Source organism: Euprymna scolopes, chromosome 4 (assembly GCF_053919585.1).
Source record: "Euprymna scolopes isolate OS-2025 chromosome 4, ASM5391958v1, whole genome shotgun sequence".
In the NCBI taxonomy this organism is placed as follows: domain Eukaryota; kingdom Metazoa; phylum Mollusca; class Cephalopoda; order Sepiida; family Sepiolidae; genus Euprymna; species Euprymna scolopes.
The window spans coordinates 69515541-69536161 of NC_136485.1; the positions used below are offsets into that span (position 1 = coordinate 69515541).

The 20621-nt window shown below is 33.7% G+C and overlaps 1 protein-coding gene across 1 annotated transcript in view; it reads right to left on the minus strand.

The window, feature by feature from the left end:
* Window positions 1-7425: 7425 nt before the first annotated feature.
* The window catches only part of LOC145268282 (cAMP-regulated phosphoprotein 19-like), a 56677-nt gene continuing 43481 nt past the window's right edge, over window positions 7426-20621 (minus strand). Inside the window, exons 2-3 of the mRNA XM_080123690.1 lie at window positions 14724-14834; window positions 7426-8917 (exon numbers count right to left, since the gene is read on the minus strand). Of these exons, the coding sequence (XP_079979816.1) occupies window positions 8666-8917; window positions 14724-14834 (363 nt within the window). The 3' untranslated portion in view covers window positions 7426-8665. The remainder of the gene's footprint in view (window positions 8918-14723; window positions 14835-20621) is intronic.

Consider the following 20621-nt stretch of genomic DNA (forward strand, 5'->3'; position numbering starts at 1 on the left):
ATAAACAATTCAGAAACCTGGTATACATTAAATCAATGAAATAGGGTGTTAACAATTTTTTTTTTCTTAAAAAGAAAACACTTTTAAAAAATCATTTCAGAGCACCTCGGTCACAATTAGAATTTGTTTACACAATGCAAACGCATTTCAGTTATTACATTCATAATTAACTTTTTCATAAATTTCAGGGTACATTTAAAAAGTATGTGTATTTTTTCAAAACTTGATTTACAAAAAATCATTAAAATTTAATTCCAAAATTTCAAAATTATTTCAAGTATTTTGGTTCATCGTTAAAATCAATTTATGTTAGTTAACTTCTTTCCAAAGTAATTCATTTATTATTATAAAAACCAATCTTCTCAAAAAGTCATAAACTTCGAATAGACCCATTTTTCGTAATACAATTCAAAAATTATTCCAAACATTTGGTTCATTATTAAAATTAATCTTCCGAAAAGATCATAGAAAATTCATTTTGAATCAATTTACCCTTCACAATGAGATTCAGAGACATCCCAAAACTTTTTCATTTCGTAATTATTATTTTTAAAATTCAGTGTACATTTAAAGTTATTTAATTGATTCTTAAAAATCATTTCTTCTTTTAGACCATTATCCAGGTCATTTCGAATTCAGAAACTTTTCATGTTAATTAACTTTTTTTTCAAAGTAATTATTTTATTATTTAAAAGCAACTCTTTTCCTAAACTCACTCACAAGGATTATTTCGAATTAATAAACTCCCGCCACACCTGGGAGTCACATTAGTTAACGACCAGTTCTGTATAGTTAACAGCTCGAAAAAATTAAAGTTTCAATTTAAGAGAGATCTTTCTAGACTGAGGAAATCTTTTCTTTTTCTTAATAATTAATTCAATTTTACGTATATACTCCTCAGTCAATATTTCAGGGACCCCTATCATACGGTCCAATTTCAAATAAACCTTCTATTAAAGAATTTGCTCGAATAATTCTTCCTTAAAATCATCTAGAGTTCAGGAAAATCTCTTTCGTTAGTCAAACAATATTTCCTTAGAAATTATTAAAAATTCAGAGAATATTCGAAATGTAATAGCGTAATTTTTCTTTAAGAAAAACTATGAACATCTCAGAGAACTCTTAAAAAATCAACGTAATCATGTAACAGTTGGCTTTTCCAAACACTCGAAGACTTCAAAAAAAAGTACTTTAAGTGCTGTTTGAATAATCGTCTCAGTTTTTATTTTCAATAAAAACCAATTGAAGACATCATTTAATGTAATTTAACGAAGCATAAATAATTTTGTTCTTTAAACCTGGTAGAAAAATTTAAAAAACTCCAAGTTAATTCGTTATTATATGCCCTCCTGCAATCAGCCATGGGGGTTTAGCTATACAATCATTAAAACGCAAGAGTAGAGAAAGAGAATGAGGGGAAAAAGAAGGGGATAGAGGCAGAGCGATGCCATTACACACCCCACCACCCTCATAACACTATTACGTAATCTCACAACAAAAAAAAACTCGATTTTAAAAGTCACTCTCTCGTCCCCAAAAAAGCTTGCAGAGGGTGAAAGAATGGTAGACAACACGAGAGGTGGAGAAAGAGAGGAAGAGAAACAGAGGCAAGTCGCATTGTTCCCCCACCCATCCCTCAACACCCTCACAAACACCATGACGAGGTCATCTTCGCTTCTTTCCCATGTGCGGCCATTGTTTCAAAAAATGAGTGACAGGTAGACATTAAACATTTCTACGAGCTTAAAAAAAAAATAAGAAAATAGAAAAACAATCTTATTTGGAACAATTTTGTAAAATACATTCTAACACAAAACTTTCATATTATCTAACCCCCATTTTTTTTTACCAGTAACATTTTTTTTTCTTTTTAAACAGACAAACATCAATAAATAAAAAACATTATCAAATCAAAAAGTCCCCTTATGTTTCAGCGTAAATTGGTAACTAACCTGAAAAATAAACACATCAACTGTTCATGGAATAAAATGTAATGTAAAAGTTCTATTTTTTCAAATCTGAATCTAACACTTGCAAAGTCAAAAGAATTTTTTAAAAAGTCCTATATTTTTATAAACCTGAAATAAAGATCAGATAAAAAATGTTAGGTATCCTTTATTTTCTTTCCTTTTTTTTTTTTTTAATTTATTTTTCGAGCTTCGTGTTTGAAGGATTTTTTTCTTTTTTTTTTCATGTAATAACAAGATGCATAGATATACACACATATCGATATATATCCGGAGAGAGACAGAAAGAGAGAAAGCGTGAGAGAGAAAGAGACATTGCATATTCTAGAGACACTTTTTTCTCGTCTCTGTTTTTTTTTGTGTGTGTGTGGGACACATTTCTTACTTTTTTTTCGAAGGGTTACTTTCAATACTCTTTTTTTTTAAATCGATCCTTTGTAAACTGTTTTTTTTTTTTTTTGTAGGTGCAAGACAATTTTTTGTTCAGGTTCTGAATTTTCTTTTTTTGAGTGCGTTTTTTTTTTTTTTTTTTTGTGCGCGTGTGTACTGGTCTGCCATTTTTTTTTTTTTTTAATTTTGCCAGAAATAATAGTTTTTTTTCCGTTTTTTTTAAGACCGTGGACCATTTTTTTTTTTTTATTCGATTCGTCTAGTGGTCGTTATTTTTGGTTGTGCCGTGGGTTTAAGGGTCGAAATTATTTCCATGCTGGGAAACAATATGTTCTGGTCATAGTGCATCATTTATACTGCGACACAGATGCGACGAGATCCGTCTGGTAATTAACCAGGGTCAATCCTGAGTCTTAAGGCAACATTTATACCACTATCAGCCGGTCACTGGGGTGTGACCGACAGACGTGTTATAGTAAATGTCTTAAAGCGGTCTCATGAAGACATGAAGATGGGCCAGTCATTAGGGTCTGAGTAACAAGAAGAAAATCATACCTGAGATGTTGGATTTGGGTGTGGCTCCTTTCTTTTCTCAAGATGATCTCTTCACCCTGGTGGCATTCTGGTGGGAATCTTCATCTCTTTGTCCTCAGGGCCGCCTTTCGACTTCAGACATTTATGAAGGCATTCATGGCAGACAAGAAAAATGACACGCGACACACTTGTAATATACAAAGGTATAACTAACTATTTTATTTTACATTAGAGATACAATATATATTACAAAAAAAACAATTTACAATTAATTTTTACAATAGGCTTTTCAAAGCTAACTAACCTACCCTAACTAGTGTTGAGGGAGGGGGTGGCCCCCCCTCATTTACGGAGAGACAGTCTATGCGTCCTCACATCATGGTGGTCGTGTAGGAAAGAGACAGAAAGATAGCAAGGGGATTATGGGAAGGGGTTTCTTTGTATCTCTACGCTCATGGACAATTTACCACCCGTCCATGCTGCAGAGTGTGTTAGAAACAGTGGCACAAGGAAATAGTGCCACAATGGTTCTAAACGGCAGTTCGTTTTGAAGAAGTTAACAGCCAGTGATGTGTAATTTTACTTTTTAGCTTTTTTTTTTTTTCTTCAAGAGTTGTAATAATCTACTGGCATTGTTCGCCAGGATTGCTGTGACAGTATTTATGCTATTGTGCTCTTCTAGAATACCAACACCAGGGTGGGGGTGGGGGGGCTAATGACACAGACTGACGTAAATGTGCCAAGCTAGAATCCAGTTCGTTCCACAGAAATCTTCACTTAGGGATATTGGCAACCTTCATACGGACCTTCCTGTAAGTGCCAGACATCTTTCTAGGAAGAATTCTAATTAAAAAGATATCAGGAGAAATGAATGCCAACGATAATCATTAGATTCATAAGAAAATGTATGAACAATTCTCAGCAACCCCTACCCCTAAAGTTCAACTTTTTCTCATCTTGGTAGTGTCAGAATTTATCCGGCTAACAGGGCTCTGGTTGAAATCCAGGAGTTATCTCCATCCTCTGGTCATCTGCCAGTGTGTGAAAAGCAAAGATGAATGAAAACGGCAATGTTGTTTCTGCATCATTCCTTTGGGTGTTCTAGGTCAAACCTTCTGACTTTTGGTTTCAATTTTGTGGGGAGAAGGTGAAATTTAAAACCTGCAGATCAGACAATTCCGAGGCACAATCTTTGTGAACTTTATGCAGAATTTCAACTCGTTCAACAACAACATCAGTGTAAAGAAACCAGTTGTACAAGTGTTGGTATCATTTTTGAGTGAAATATTTGTTTAGTGGTCAGTTTTCTGGTGAATGTTCAGTGGTTGCTTTGGTCTTATATAGAAAAGGAAAAAAAAAAAAAATGGTGAAACATGACAATTATGATAAAAAGTTATGGTTAGCTCCAGGTATAATCTGTTCAAGTTAAGGTGCAGTTAGAGTCTAAAGTTTGGGTTTGAAAGATAGGAATACTTAACCAGATTCTCAATATTGTTTGGTTTGAGGCAAAACACTTTACCTATTCTTTGGTTTACCTGAATTTAAGATTAATGAATAAAATATGTCTAGGGTCTGTGCTATTTAACAACGCAAGTGTACAATATTTAAATCAATTGTAAAGCAATATAAGTGATTTGGTTTGTTATACTGAGATATTAAAAAAAAAATTGTAGGTTCTTATTTACTTACCTCTCTACAAAGGCAGAAACAAAGCCAGTTTTTAATGTGACGTGAGGTGGGGGGGATTCAGCTCCTTAAAAAGGGGTACTCTGGATTGAGAATCGTTTCAGTGTAGAAAAATATCTCCTTTTACTGACCAAGGGCAGAACAGAAAGTGTATTATTATAACAGATATTTATTTAAAAATAAATAGTTGATAAGTGTTGAAACTAATTTTTTTTTTTTCTCTCAAATATTTATTTTTATATCACCAGCACAACATTTTGAAGCTCTAAATTTCAAGTAGTTTGTTTGCTTAGATGATTTAGAAAAAAATATTTTGTCATTATCATGTGAAACCTAAACACAAACATTACATTATCAGTTTTAAAATCAACTTTATGTTTCTAAATTGTTTCGATGAGGACTGATCAGTTGTATTTGGATTCTTCAGACTACTTAACTTCATCTTAAGTGTTATTTGCACAAAGTTTCAATAAAACACAGGAATCTTTTTATCAAACTCTGAAATCTGCACACAGTTTCTAACAGAACTCTTTATTTAATCCACAAGGGTTGCATGCTCTTGTTCTATCAGCCATGATTAGATAGAAGTCCCAAGTAATTTGCAGTTGTATTTCTGTGTGTTACTTACAACTGAACTTACCAAGTACTTTTATCCAAGTTTCACAAGATACTCTTGAAGGTCGGAGGTTAGATTGACCAAAACGGTGTGAAAATAACTCAAAATGAGAACAGTAGTCTGAAGAATTCAAATATGAATCAACCCAGGTAATAATGTAATAATGATTGACAGTCACATAATAGATTGAAGCATAACCCAATAAGAAACCATAATTTGACTTCCTCTAAACTAAAATCCGTTTTCATTTTTCATTTAATCTAAAAAGATACCTCAGCAGAGGTATGTTTATGCGAAAGTTATACCACTTTAAAATTTCATTAAAAAGAATTTTTTCTAACACTTAGAGCTAATTATGTACTTTTTTCATTTAGAAAAAAAAAAAATATTAGTATTTATGGTTTGAGAGGAAAAAGAAAAATTGAATACATCAAAAGAAAAATTACATTTCGTAAAAATGATGTCCAATAGTATGTAACAGGAAACTGTTAGTTTCAGCAAGTCTAAACACTTTTCTAGACATTCAAAATGTTTTTGTTTTAAATTGCTGTTTTAATGCAGATAAAAGAAAAATAGAAATTTCACATAAAATAAATTTAATTTTTAAAATTAAATTAAGCAAATTTTACACTGATAATCACTTAGAAATGAAAAAAAATGATGTAATTATATAAATATAAGCAAATAGAATATATTTCAATTGCATAGGAGTTTGAGAATAACAGTTAAAACAAATTAGATTGTTTATTTTACAAGTAAAATAAAATTTAATTCAGTAATAAAAATTCATTAGTAAGCAAAAATTTATATAAAAAAAATAAAAAAAAAAAAAACAAATGGAGCCATACTTCAACTTTTGCAAAATTATATGCAATTGCTCTTCATACTGCTTAAAATACCCAAAAAGATTTTTTTTAATGTAAATTCAATTAGTTTCTTGAAAACACGATTGACATAAAACGATACAAATATTAAATACACATTTGTTATAAAGAAGCTTTCATGTAATGAAGAATTACTAATCAAACTCTGAATATCACTTCTCATTTTGTCAGCTTTTTTTGTCCATTTAACACATTCCCAAATATATTTACAGATGAATTTGTGATCAAATCACATCTGTATATGTAAATGAATTTTATTAAAACCAATAAACATTTATAATAACATTAAATAAACAGAAAAATTTTAACTTTGTTTCAAATATTTTATTGTGCTCTTCTGCTGAATATCATTTGAAAGATAAAGATGTCTCCCCCAGCAAACATTAAATATATATATAGAAATTTTTTTTTTAAAGGAACTTGAACAGTCTCTTTTGAACTTGTGATGGAATTCATCCTTGCTCCTTCCAATAAATTCAGTGTATCCTAAATGAAGGCTGACGAATGTCTCAATTCTACCAGCAAACGCTGTAGTTATGTGGACTGATCATCAGTTCTGCATTCTGCCTCACAGTTCCAAGCCACACTGTTTCTTCCAGACCGAAGGTAGAACTGGATTGACAGCTTTTTTGATGCATTCACGCTGAAAAGTGTAACCAATTCAGCATAGACGTCTCACGAGTGATACCGCACACACAGACACATTTGAAACAAACTGCTGTCAGTGAACTGGATGTGACACAAATAGAAGCAATCAAAGATTACCATCATGCAACTTTCACTGGCCAGGAGTCACATGCAGATGCAAACAGTATCAACAAGAGCTTAACAAGTTCACATTCTCATAACTAACTGAATTTCTCATCTTAATCACAATTGAGATTGTAGTCGGGTCAAAAAGATCTATGAGTAAGAATATCTAATTCATATTAGAATTTTAGTCAGTTAAAAATAAATATAAAACTATAATTATATTTCTCATTGTGTCTGTTCCACATTTTCTCAGAAACCAATCTGGCTGAAATTTTGTTTGGACTTTTGTTATAAGTTGCATTTAATTAAGTATTATGGTATCCATTCGATGCAGTTAGGAATTAACAGAAATTAGTAATTAATGCAAAAATGTAGCCATATTCAATATTTTATTTATACTTCAACTGATAGAATAAGTGCTTTATACCAAATCAAAGTCAACAGCCTATAACTTTGCCAGTTTTTAATGGTCTAAAAAATTCTAATATTCCAAAAAACAATTCTAAGGTGGCAAGAATCCATTTGGGCAACATATTTCACATTCGGAAGTTTTAAAAAAAGGACGGGATAAATAACAACCAAAAGAAAGTCTGAATGGATTTTAAAATATTTTTTATTGTTATTATTCAACTGATGGTAACAAGAGATAACATAATTGCAATAGGAAATTGCAAACATTGATAATCCATTTTTTCTTCGCTATCATGCAACAAAATTACATTCTTCATTCAGTGTTTCGCTTTTATCTAAGATACAAACAAAGAAGGAATGGGATATTTAAGTTGCCTGGCAAAAAAGTATACATAAAGACAGAAAAAGAAAGCGGAGAAGATTGGCAAAGCCAATTTGGAACAGAAAATTGCACATCAATCAGATGGGCTGACAGAAAATGAAAGATCATTTGGTGCAATTGAAAAACAAAAAACAAAAAAAAACAAAAAACAAAAACGAAAAACATACAAACGCACCCACTTCCCAATTGTGTTTATGAGTAATTATCAAGCCAAGTTGTTTTGTTTTTCGTGTCGCTTGACCTTCATGAAATTTTTTTTACTTTCAGAATAGACAAAAAGAAAATTATTTTTCTTTTTAATTTGCCTGTAATATATATATATATATATATATATATATATATAAAAACATTTTGTGCTAATTAAAACCAATCAAATTTTCAAGGGGGGAAAAAAAAAATGACAAATTTTAATTATGTATAGGCATTATTTGATCACAAATTCAAAGTCAAATTTATTTGGAAATGTGTTAAATTGACACAAAGAAAAAAAAACAAAAAAAGAAATTAAGGCCAACAGCGCTCCTGATTGACGAGAGAGAGAGAGAGAGAGAAAAGAAAAATTGTTTACACATACATAAAAAAGAAATAAAATATTTTAAAAAAATTATGTAAAGTTTATTTTATTTATAGTTTCTCTCTTGAAAGAAAACCATTAAAAACATGGCGCTTTTTTCTTATGAATCGCGGCTTTATTTCAAGCCATAAGTGTTCAAAGTTATTTCTTGACATTTTATAGGATTAAAAAGTGTGTGTGTGTGTCTCGTTACATCAAAAAAGTTTGGCAGGCAAGTAGTATACACAGGTGACGATGGATGAGAAACTGAGGTGGAAGGGGGGGGCCAGAGCAATATATTATTAATAGTAGTAGTAATAATAGTAGTAGCTGTTGTGGTTGCACTAAAAATAGAAATACTAGTTGTCGTAAGAGAAATAGCGGTAGAAAGGAGCACGTGTCAGTAGAGAGAGGGAGAGAAAAAAATATAGAAATTGTAGCGCGCGCACCCCAAGCCCCCCAGCCCGCCAAGTGACCAAAAATGTCCGATCATAAGGGAGACGGGGCAGCTGCTGCTGTTGCTGCTGAAGCTGCTGCTGCAGCCGCTGCTGTCTCGTTGACCAACTTGCTCGTTTGACAGTGAGGTTTCTTTGGAGGGAGGTTCTCAGGTTTTGCCGGTTTTGGAATGGCTTCACCTATGGAATCTTGTAGGTAACGCTTCTCTGATGGTGGAATTAATGCCGACGGATTGTTCAGCTTAGCTTTGGCCATGTTATAGTCCCCGGAGTCAAAGTATTTTAACTGAAGAGAAGAGAGAAAGAGAAATAATATTTAAAAAAATTGAATTGGAAAAAAAAAAAATAAATAAAATAAGAATAAAAACACATTTAAAAAAATTTTTTTTTTTTTTTTTTTTTTTTAACTTTGCAAAATTTATTTTTCCTACATTTTTACTTTAAAAATTAAATAGATCATAAAATAAATTCATGAGAAACAGAAAATTATCTGCTTTTGTTCTTTTAACTAAAAGAAAAAAATTATCATGCATTTTTAACTCCCTCTTCCCCAAAAACACTTTAGTAAAAAGACATTTTTTTTCTTTGCAGATAAAATTAATTCTAAGTTTAAATTTGATCAGATTTTGATGATTTTTTTTTTTAAATAGATGTTACAGAGTCCTTTCCAGTATATTTTACAAGTTGTTTGAAACAAATTAATACTGTTCAGAAAGGATAGAAAAAGGTCATATTTTGGCCCATAACCAATTTATTCTCAAAATTCCAATTGTATTTCTTAGAGAATTTTTTTGCCTAATATAGATCATTCAAAGCCACTCTAAGTTTCCAACATGTAGCCTCCACAATGTCACTTGGTAGATGCCTGAACATTAGTTTAATTCCAGCAATCCGGTCATCCTTGATGTTGCAGGTGGTACAGCTCACACTGAGTGTTTGATTTTATTAAAGAATTTTTCGTAAGGTGGTTCTTTTGGAACTTGGGGAGTAGTTGGCCTTGTAATTCTTGTATGACAAGTAGCAAAGATCCTTGCTCAGCGATTTCTTTGTAGTTGTGCAAACACTTGCTATCATTTTTCCTGCTAGCTACTGCTTCTACATATCTGTAGCAATTCTCCAACTCACATCATGATCTTTAAGGTATACAAGGAGTAAAGATTTTTTTGAATTTTAAAACGTGATACAAATCAGTCTTCCAATATCATTGTGCACCAACCACTAGTCACTCCTGTTTAACCTAATAGTTCCATAATCTACCAAACTCCAGCCACTGTCCCATCATCAAAATGTGGCATTCCTGTGCTTGTTTTACAAGTACTTTCATAAAATGTGCTTTGATGAACATATTGCACTTGTAACCTCTACTCCCAATGTAAATATTTATAGATAAAACTGATTAGCAGTACAATTCCATCCCTTTCACTGTATAGGTCCTCAAATGCTAATGAAATTTCTACTCTAATAGGTAATTTGCTCAAACTGCTTGATTTTGGAATTGTCATCCTGCTCCCTCAACTGTACCAATATGCAGAAATTTAAATATAATCTAAACGAGTACCATTTTTACTAAATTCATCACTTAAGATATCCCCACCCTAATCATCATAGCTTTTCAGTAGCAATCGTGCCTTGTTTAGGATAAATTCAAAAATAAATAAATAAAAAAAATAAAATATACAGATTTTATTTTATTTTAATTTAAAACAAGACAAAAAATATTTAGTTTTCCTTTAAATTAAATTAGCAGGGAGACCCGGTAATGTCTGGGATTGAATGAGGATGAACAACTGCTCCAGCTTCCCATACTTTTCTTGTCATTAAAATCTGTGAAATCGCTTTTTTTTTTTTTTTTTTTTTTTTTTTTTTTTAATCAAATGGATTGCTTGCTTGCTCGCAGCAATTTACTAGAAGGAAACTTTATATGCCTCCCCATAGTGACTTACTTCACAACACATTGTAGTCTACATTGTATTGTTAAGAATGTACTGTTGATTTTATAAAATTATCCGTAAATAATGCATTGACATAACCAGGCTTTAATTGTGCTCTAAATAGAAACATTCATTTTGAACATGCCACTGCCTTAAAAAACCATCTGTTCATTTTATGAAATCATTTTTACATAATTACTTGAATTAAAGTTAAACATACAAAAGTCAAGTATCACAAGTCAATTGTGCTCTAAAAAGAAACATTTATTTCAAACGCGCTCATGTCTTATAAAAGAATCTGTAGTTGATTTTATAGACGAGGCCTTTGTGTGTGGTGATAAAACTTTTCAAATGCACTTTGTGATGTTAGGCTGCATAGAAGTGTTAACTTTGGTTAAAATTGAACTTTCTTCTTTAATAGGGATTTTTGGATTATCGATACTTATCAGAAGTATTCTGATACAAAACCTATGTGAGAACACTCCCAACCACATCAAGTACCTTCATGTGAAATAGGGACAAACTCTTACAAAGTTCATTTTATATAATAGATAACTTACACAAACTCGTTTAGTTTCATTTCATCTTGTTTTTAGTTAAATATTTAAAGTAAGGAGTAAATTAGAATAATCATTCAAAATATTTTTTATCTAAAATAAAGTTTTAATTTTCTTAAAAAAAAAAAAAAAGAAAAAAAAATTTTATCAATTAATTCTTTCTTTTAAAGTTTGCCTCTGTAAACAATACAAATGAATTTGTATGAAAAGCATCAAAATTAAATGAAAATTGATTAAAAATTACATTCAAGTTATATTGTATTGAACGTTCTTTTCATAAGATAACATCTTGAAACTAATGTACAAGAGTGATCACTAAGAATGGAGCTGCTTTTCAGTCAATGATAAGATCTCCACAAAGTGTGACTCAACTACCTTACTAAGCAGTTGGACGAGCAACAACCATCCAAGAATAAGTTAGCTTCACAACTGGTTACAGCATCATGGACCATGCTCAAGTGTTGAACTAATTGTGGGATGGATATCAAAATCAACAGCTACTATTTCACCCATCTATGCTTTGCCAACAACATTGTGCTGGTTGACCATTGTGGAAAATATGTAATAGTGCTTGGTAATACTCTCGGGTAATGTTATTGTAACAAAGTAAACCCCTTTTTTTAACGGTTTTGTTACATTTCAACCCTTGGAACCCACACGTATGCAGACAATCGCAAGGAAACAAAGATAAAGGATTTGATTCACTTTTTTTCTTTTTTTTTAAAAACAAAATAGACATTTACAGGTGCTTTCCAGAATAATGCCTCGTTTCTTGTTCAAAAGTCTTCTTGTACTACAATATGCTTAACAAGACTGCTGTGTTGAACATATGGCACTGTTTTTGTCCAACCATGTTTAGGAAGCATTTTTTCCTGCTGCTCTCAGCCCATATGTGTAACACATCTCTGTCCTTCTCAGCCACATTTTTCTTTTATTATATTTTTTTCTTTGCTTCTTCCTTACTGTGACACATTGCACACAGACATTTGCATACCTGCACTGTTACATTATAAGGCTAAAGATCACGATCAAGATAAAATGGAAGTGCAAACCATCATTGAATAGACTAAGTTGACAGCTACATCTACTTTCGCCAGTAACTGACCACAGAAACAGGCATGAGTTGGCACATGCAGAAAGGTCACCTACACCTCCATGGTGGTAGCCAGCAACAAAAAAAATGACCCCAGACATCAGGGTCAGTTTGTAGCAACATGCTGCCTGCTCTGCTTTACAGAAACCTACTGAACTAGCACGGTAGAAGTTGGCCATCACCCAGTGCCATATGATCAGTGTCCCCGAGACTGACTAGGAAACATGAATATGGTTGATGAGGAGTGATGGGCTGGTCGCTGCCTGAAGAACGAACAATCGATGGATGCAGAGAGTAACCAAGTGGCTGTTAATCAATATTAAGTAATTACTCAACCAACCTGCAACAAGATGCAATGATTTGCTGTGAAATTACCTGGTATGGAATTGGTTTGGGCTCAAATCAGGTGATTCTAGGCAGTTTGTTATGATTTGCACAAACCAGATACTATTTTAGGGGGGGGGGGCAATTTAATTTTTAGATTCATTCATTTTTTAATAGAATAAAATATGCAATGTAATATGAGGAACTATTACGTTGTGATTTGGATTTCAAGTGCACTTGATGCATATTTTATTTTATTCAAATTAAATCAACGCTTCTATATGAACTCACACACTTGACATTCATTTTTGTTGAATATTTTTTGTTCAGAAAAGAGATGTATATTTTCAACAGGACAGAAAATAAATTTACAGTAACAATTTTCTTTTTTATAAACAATCTAAGTTTTTTTTTTATTTAACAATTAAAATAATTAGTCAATATTTCATTAAGAAAAACAAACATTTGAGGGAAACCTTTTCTATAGCAGAGAGTCCCTATTTATTTGCGAGGAGCGAGTTAGACACATGGCTGGTTTTAATGTGGTTTGATTGCTTGACAGCATATCAACCCTTTTCTGGTTATTTAATGTCGAATCCAGTCTTTTTAGAAATTTTACTCATGTTGCAGTTGTTTTGTAGAATGGTTTTATTCTTCAAGCTTTTTGTATCTTCAATTACTAGTTTGTAGTGTTTGGTTTTGTTGTTTTATAGTGGATTTTATCGTTTTTGTTCCCTGTCCTGTGAACAGGAGTATAGTAATAGGAGAGGGAGTATTAATGTTTGGTATATTTTAAGTTAAGAAACCAGTCAGGAAGTGTGGTGGAGATAGAGAAAGGGAGAATGGGAAGAAGGTGGGTTCTTTTTGTTTTTAGTTTTGCAGAACATAATTAAGGTTTGCAAATGTAGAAAAACAAAAAGCATCAATGTTACGTGCATTTCATCTCAGGAAGCCAATATCTTCAGACAGCCTGATCTGGTATAACCAGATGGCTGGTTTTAATGTGAGAGGTAAATCCAGCTTCCCCAGAAGGGGCACTCTGGATTAGGACAAAAATAAAAGTTGCCCCACTCTAGGATTTTTTTCTCCACCGATTAAAGACAAAAAAAAAAAAAAAAAAAATTTTTTTCTAAGTAATTTCTTGGGACAAGTTGCAGGAATTTAAATCCCAAATTGATGGCTTATTAATTATAAACCAGTTGTGAAGACTTACATTCAGTTTCTTCAACATCTATCATACACGTTACCATAAGACATTAGAGAACTCATTACTTGAGAAGTTACCTTCACCACCAGTTAGAAAAGAAATTCATCAATCACAAATATTTATGAAAATTATGAGTGTTCGATTTGAGAGCAGTGATTATGAGATAGCTGAGGAGATAAAATTTCTGCTAAAAAAAAAAAAAGGGATTTATGAGTAGTATCCCAAATCAGGGATTTGCTTCATCCTCTTGAAATTTTTATTCCATTTAGCTTTACTGAATTAGAAAACACAGAGGTAAAACTAAGGCCTACACAAAAAAATCTATCTTTGTTGCAGAAAATCAATAAGTTTTAACAAAAAGAGGCAATTAAGACATCTAGTAGAAAAAAAAAAAAAAAAAAAAAGAAGAGATCCACAATATATTTTTCATTTATTGCTAAAATGTTATCCTTTTTTGTTTTTCAATTTTCTTATTTTGTTTAAGCTGGAGATAGGGGATCCTACCAAATGCCAGACATTTACCTGTTACATTCAAACCGAGACATCTTTTTAAGATTCTAACCATCCCTTAATCTCCAGATATGGACCAGAATACTAGTTATAAAGTTGCCTGTTGTATAGAACACCATAAATGCAATGTAAAATCGTCTCCACACTAAATATGTGAGGATCATAAGAAAGGTCAGAGAATGAGTCATTTTCATGCATTCGGTAAAAAAAGGTGTTGGGCATTCATTCATGATTAAGAGACAAATACTAGTTGATGTTGATCATATTTCTTTGCAGATAAAAAAATAGTCTTTCTACAATAAATTACTTTCCAATGAAAAATTATTTTTCTAGAGAACACAAGAAGCGATTACTTTCTCAATGTTACTTAGTTTACAACAAAAAAATGAAGTTTTAAACCGTTTTGAAATGGAAGAAAACGTTTCGGAAGAGTTACCCCCCTTGATAAAACTGATAAGAAAGATACGCACCCCTCTTTGTAAACGCTTTTGCAGCAGAGTTGGGCCACCACTTTTCATCTGCAGATTTGGATATTTTGCTTTTAACTTGGCTTCTTCTTGCTGTTCTATCACAGTTTTTCCCTGAAAAGAAAAATGAAAAAGATAAACATTCAGTTTCATATTCATTTTTTGCAATTTTGATAATTATTGAAATCTTTCAAATGAGCAAAAGTTAAAAAATAGTAAGTATTGTCTTATAATTTGTTTCTTACCAAGGTTTCATAAATTGTGATTGTCAAACAACTTGATTTTAAGGTTTCAGAATTATTGAGATGTGGATTGTACAAAACGTGCAAAAAAAAAAACTATAACAATCATGTGGATTGATAATTTGTATTATTTGGATTACTATTCTCATAAAATTTTAGCCTTCTTACCTTTTCATGTGCATCTCAATCTTGTGAATCTTTGTCAAATTCTGGAACTGATAGAGAATTTTAAATTAAACTCTTTATTTAATCCATGAAGGTAGATTGTTTTCATTCTGTCAGTCATAACTGGGTAGAAGTGTTAAGTTGTTATTGTTAGTTATCGCTTGTAGTTAGGATTGAATATTGTCAATCAAAAATTGCTAATCAAAGCCCTCAACAGCTGAGTCATAGATTAAATAAAGGGTTTTGTTTGCAATTCTGTACACGTTCAGATTTAAATAAAATATAACTGTAAGAAAGTTAAATGTTACATCGACTGAAACATGAAAAATAAGATGAGAATAGTAGTCTGAATAATCCAAATAATCCAACTTACTTTCCAGACTGAATGTGATACACCTCTCTAGAGTCAGCTGATTCCAGTGGTAAAGAAAATTTCAGGACGACTGGAAATAATGCAGAGCTAAGCTAAATGCACATGCAGCGCCTGTTATTCCTAAATAGTCACATTTTAGTACTGACCAGGCTCAGGGCTGCTTAACTTTGGTGGTCAATGGGGATTGGTGTGTCAAATATGATTATGCCATATAAATATTGAATTAGCAAAAGTGGAGGATGAACAAGCCAGGTTTCCAAGATATACTATGAACGGATGACCCAAAGAATGAAATAGTCAGGATAGCTAAACAAATGGTAAAGACAAATGTAGATATTGTTGGAGAACCGCATTCAAAATGACAAAATGTTAGCAACAATTGAACAGGACAAGAGAGATGCTTCCAAATGCAATCATGAAAAATTTTTGACGATTGAGTTTTCGTGAAATCAACAAAAGCTTCAAAAGCAGTATGTGGTTTACTCATAAGAATTGAGGAAGAAATAGTACAGAAAGTTGTGAGTAAAATCAAAGGAGATGTTATAAATATGTTAGAGACTGCGGATAAAACAGGCATTGAGATGATCACATACTCAATAGGTTGATCTTAGTACAATTGTAAATTGTTGCAAAGGTTAATGAGGAGCTCTAGATAGAGGTAATTACAGAGGCTTAAATTTGAAGGGGCACATCCTAAAAGTGATTGAGAGAAATAAATGAAATGCAGTTTGGTTTTATGTCCAAGTGAGGCACTAGTGGTGCTGTATTCTGAGAGAAATAACTTTTAAAAAGAAAGAAAACCTATATTTTGCTTTTATGGTTTTTGACAGTTTCAATAAAGGTTGTCTAGTGGACTTTGTGTAAATTAGAGCCATACAAATGGTTAGTGATGATTTATCAACAGACAGACGTTTCAAATGACAGTTTCAGCCATTTTATTGTATTGTAATAAATCAATCACTTGCACAAAACATTTGTGAACACCTAAAATAAAAAACTATATAGCATTTAAAAACACAATGTTATGAAAATTTATTGCAAATAAATTTCCATCCTATCCATAGACTTGAGCCCCTAAGGAGCATAGGCCATCTATAACTTTGTAAAAGCTTTTGTAGCGACAGTTCATTTTTTTACAGAGTGAGGGCGCTGGCTCCACGCCCAACCTTCCCAGAAGGTACATACAGCGCCTAACCTTCCCAAATGGGTCACCCATCTGGTACTGACCAGGCTCAACGTTGCTTAACTTCGGTGATCTGGCGAGAACCGGTGTGTCAACATGATTGTGCCGTAATAAAAAAAAAAAAAATGTCCTGTTTTTTTTTTTCTCTTACTTTCCCCTCTCTGTCCTGCTCTAACCAAGTCTGTTGACCTGTTCCACAAATCCCAAAGCCTCAACATGAAATATCTCCAGAAAAAAAAAAAAAACATGAATAAACCTAGAACCCCATCCTCCAATGTAGACCCCAACTACTATGTCTCCTTCTCCAACATCAGAGGTTGAAACCCAATTACAGGACATTCTTTCTAAGCAAAACTAGCATAGGGCCGACACTTCCCTAGACAAGTTCATAATTAAAGCATACTCTACTATAACATCTAAATCTGACCCCCAAGATCGGCATGGAATATGTGCCTACATTAAAGATGGTTTTCCGTGTGGTAGGGATATCTCCAGAGAAGACCCTGATTTACCTTATATGTGCTTCCGGGTTGCACTTGCTCACACCACCGCATTTATATTTGCTCTCTATCGGCCCCACAACAGCAGAGTTACTATCTTTAAGAGTATATCTGAGAAAATTGACCACATCCTGTCTGCTCATACTTCGGTTTACATTCACATCTGCGGTGACTTCAATGTCCATAATGTGGAATGGCTGACCCACTCAAATAAGACAGATGATGAGGGGAGGTTCTGTCATGATTTTGCCATTGCCTATGACCTCACAGATTATTCACGAACCCACTCGTGTGCCCGATACTACCGGTCAGTATGCAAACCTTCTAAACCTTTTTCTCACAACTTCCCCTCAGCTATGTTCATGTTCCGTTCTATCTCCTCTGAGATCCTCCGATCACTCGCTTGTATCAGTTATGATAAAAATTAAATGTAATAAGTCTTCAGACGTACCTCTCCACTGTACTGTATATCGATGCTCTATGGCTGACTCGGATAGCTTCTGTACATTCATATCTGATCTACTTCTTCATTCTATTTTTAAAAAGGATGTGTCCTCTATAGTATCAGACCTGACGGAATGGTTAATTGTAGGCATAGACAGATTCATACTATCCAAAAAATTCCAACAAAAACCCAACAGCCAGCCATGGTTCTCCTCAGAATGTGCTGCTGCCATTGCGCACAGAAATCACTTTTCCCATAGCTACCAACGTAATAGATGTACTGAGACTAAAGCTACTTTCAGGACTGCCAGCAACCACTGTAAAAGAGTAATAAAAATGCAAGAGAGCTATATGCTCAATCCGTTAAATCCAAAGTAGCTGAGCAGCGGCTTGGTTCCCACCAGTTTTGGCAAATAGCAAACAGGATCCTGAACAGAAGCGTGCGTTCTATCCCAACCATTATCAATGGACCTGAGGTCATCTCGTCAGCATCAGACAAGGCCAAATTATTTGCCAAGAACTTTGCAGCTAATTCTACCCTATACGACGAAGGCCACCAACTCCCCGTATTTCCTCCTATAATAGACAATACGCTATGCAACATACAAATATCTGTGCGCGAGGTCGCCAAGCTAATCAAGAACCTTGATTCCAATAAAGCAACTGGCCCTGATGGCATTCCAATTATAGTGTTGAATAAAGCTTCAACCAGAACTTGCCCCCATACTTACAAAACTGTTTAAGCGTTGTCTTAAGGAGAAGTGCTTTCCAACACCCTGGAAAACCTCATCAGTATGCCCTGTATTTAAGAATTCAGGTGATAAGTCATCTCCCTCTCAGTACAGACCAATAAGTCTTCTGTGTGTCATGAGTAAGCTGCTGGAATCCATATTAAACAGAGAAGTAGTCAACCACCTCAGCAGAAATACCCTTCTTAGTGACATGCAATATGGTTTCCGTTCTGCTAGATCTACAGCAGATGTGCTAATGGTTATATCTCGTAGGATTATTGAATCTCTTGACAATGGCTTCCTTTCTAGGGTAATTGCTCTTGACATATCAAAGGCCTTCAATAAGGTATGGCATAAGTGCCTACTTCACAAAATTTCCAGCTACAGTAATGGAAATGTTTTCTCAATTATTAAATCATTTCTCTCTGATAGGCTCATAAGAGTAGTAGTTGATGGGTAGAAATCAGAGGCCCAGAGTATTAATGTTGGAGTCCCTCAGGGGTCCATCCTGGGCCCAACTCTCTTCCTGATTTACATCAATGATCTCCCAAAACACATACTTAAATCATTCGTTGACATCTATGCTGATGATACGGCCATCTATGGCAACACATCAAAGGCCGTAAATAAAGTTCTCTAATTCTCTCCTCTGATCTTGAGCACGTGGTACAGTGGGGGAAGAGGTGGCGGATTACTTTTAATGCATCTAAAACCAAGCTCCTAGCTTTACATCATGAACGATCTGATCCCCATCTGGCATCAATTGAAATGCATGGCTCTCATCTTTGGGAGGCTCCATGTTTTGACAAGCTTCTGGGTATGACCTTTACTCCTGATTTGAAATGGAACACCTACATCAAGTCAGTTGCCAAGGTTGCTGGGAAATTGGTGGGATCCTTCTATCGTTCCAGAAGATATCTCACTACTGAATTCTCTATCTGTACATCCAAGGATGGAGTACTGCTGCCACATCTAGGCAAGTGCTGCTAAAAACAGCCTATCCTGCCTTGACAGAGTACAAGATAGACTTCGTACCTTAATGGGGGATGCCCTTTTCTCTTCCCTGCGGCCTCTCTCCCACAGAAGAGATGTTGCGAACCTGTCTTTGTTTTCTCGTTATTTCCATGGCAAGTGCTTGTCTGAGCTCAAATCTCTGGTCCCCCCCCCCGCCAATCTTTCACGATAAACACCCGTCTAGCTGAAACCACTGTCATTAATTTGCCCCACTCTTTATCTGTGCCTAAATCAAAACGTAGATTCCATGAACAAAGCTTATTTTCTTAGAAGTGCACGCCTGTAGAACTCTTTCGTTTGCCTGTTTCCCACCTGACTACAACTTAGATGTCTTCAGTCCAACAAACAAATTCTTGATGAACTACCCCCTTAAGTAAGACACTTTATCAAATCTCCAATACTAACGATTAATACAATACTATCCCATTGATTACTGTACATGCAATAACCCTTATCCCTGAGTGGCTTTCAGGCCTTGATAAGTGGTGACCTAAAAAAAAAAAATAAAATAAAAAATAAAATAAATTTAGACATATACAAATCATTTAACATTTTTGAGATTAAATGGGTTCTTTTGGATTAATTTTTCTCTAAATCAGACAACCAGCCTTACAATATTACTAGCGGGGGTACCCGATGTTGCCCGGGTGTTTAGCAGTGTGTGTGCTCGGGCTTGGGGGGAGGGGGTAAATCAAAACAAAAGAATAAGTGAAGTAATCACCCTGTTTAAATATAAAAAAAACAAAAATGTTAAAACTTTAAAAAATCGAAACTAACGTAAGGCAAATGAACGATGTTAAAATTTCTTAAATCGGAAAAACAAAACCAAAAAAGGAAAACGCGAATGTGATAGGCCCCTCCCCACCCAAAAACGAACGTTAAAACTTCTGTAAAAAAAAAAACAAAAAAAAAACATAGAACGTGAAAAATAGCTTAAATAACCCTGTTTCAATATTAAACCTTTAAAAATCAAAAAAGACATTTCAGACTACGATTCGAACTCACAACCTTTAGATAAAGTGTGCAAAAAACCTAACACATTACCCGCTCGGCCAGCAATAAAGAGTAGCTGAAACACGTTTGAATTTATTTAAAAATATTAAAAACAGAATTGACACATGCCCGCGATAAAAGTTAACTCCGCTCCTTCTTTCTGACCTCATTAATGAGGTCAAATAGAAGTAACGGAGTTAACTTTTACTGCGGAGCAGCTTTTGGGTTTGTTTACCCAACGTTGGCTGGTTGTTTC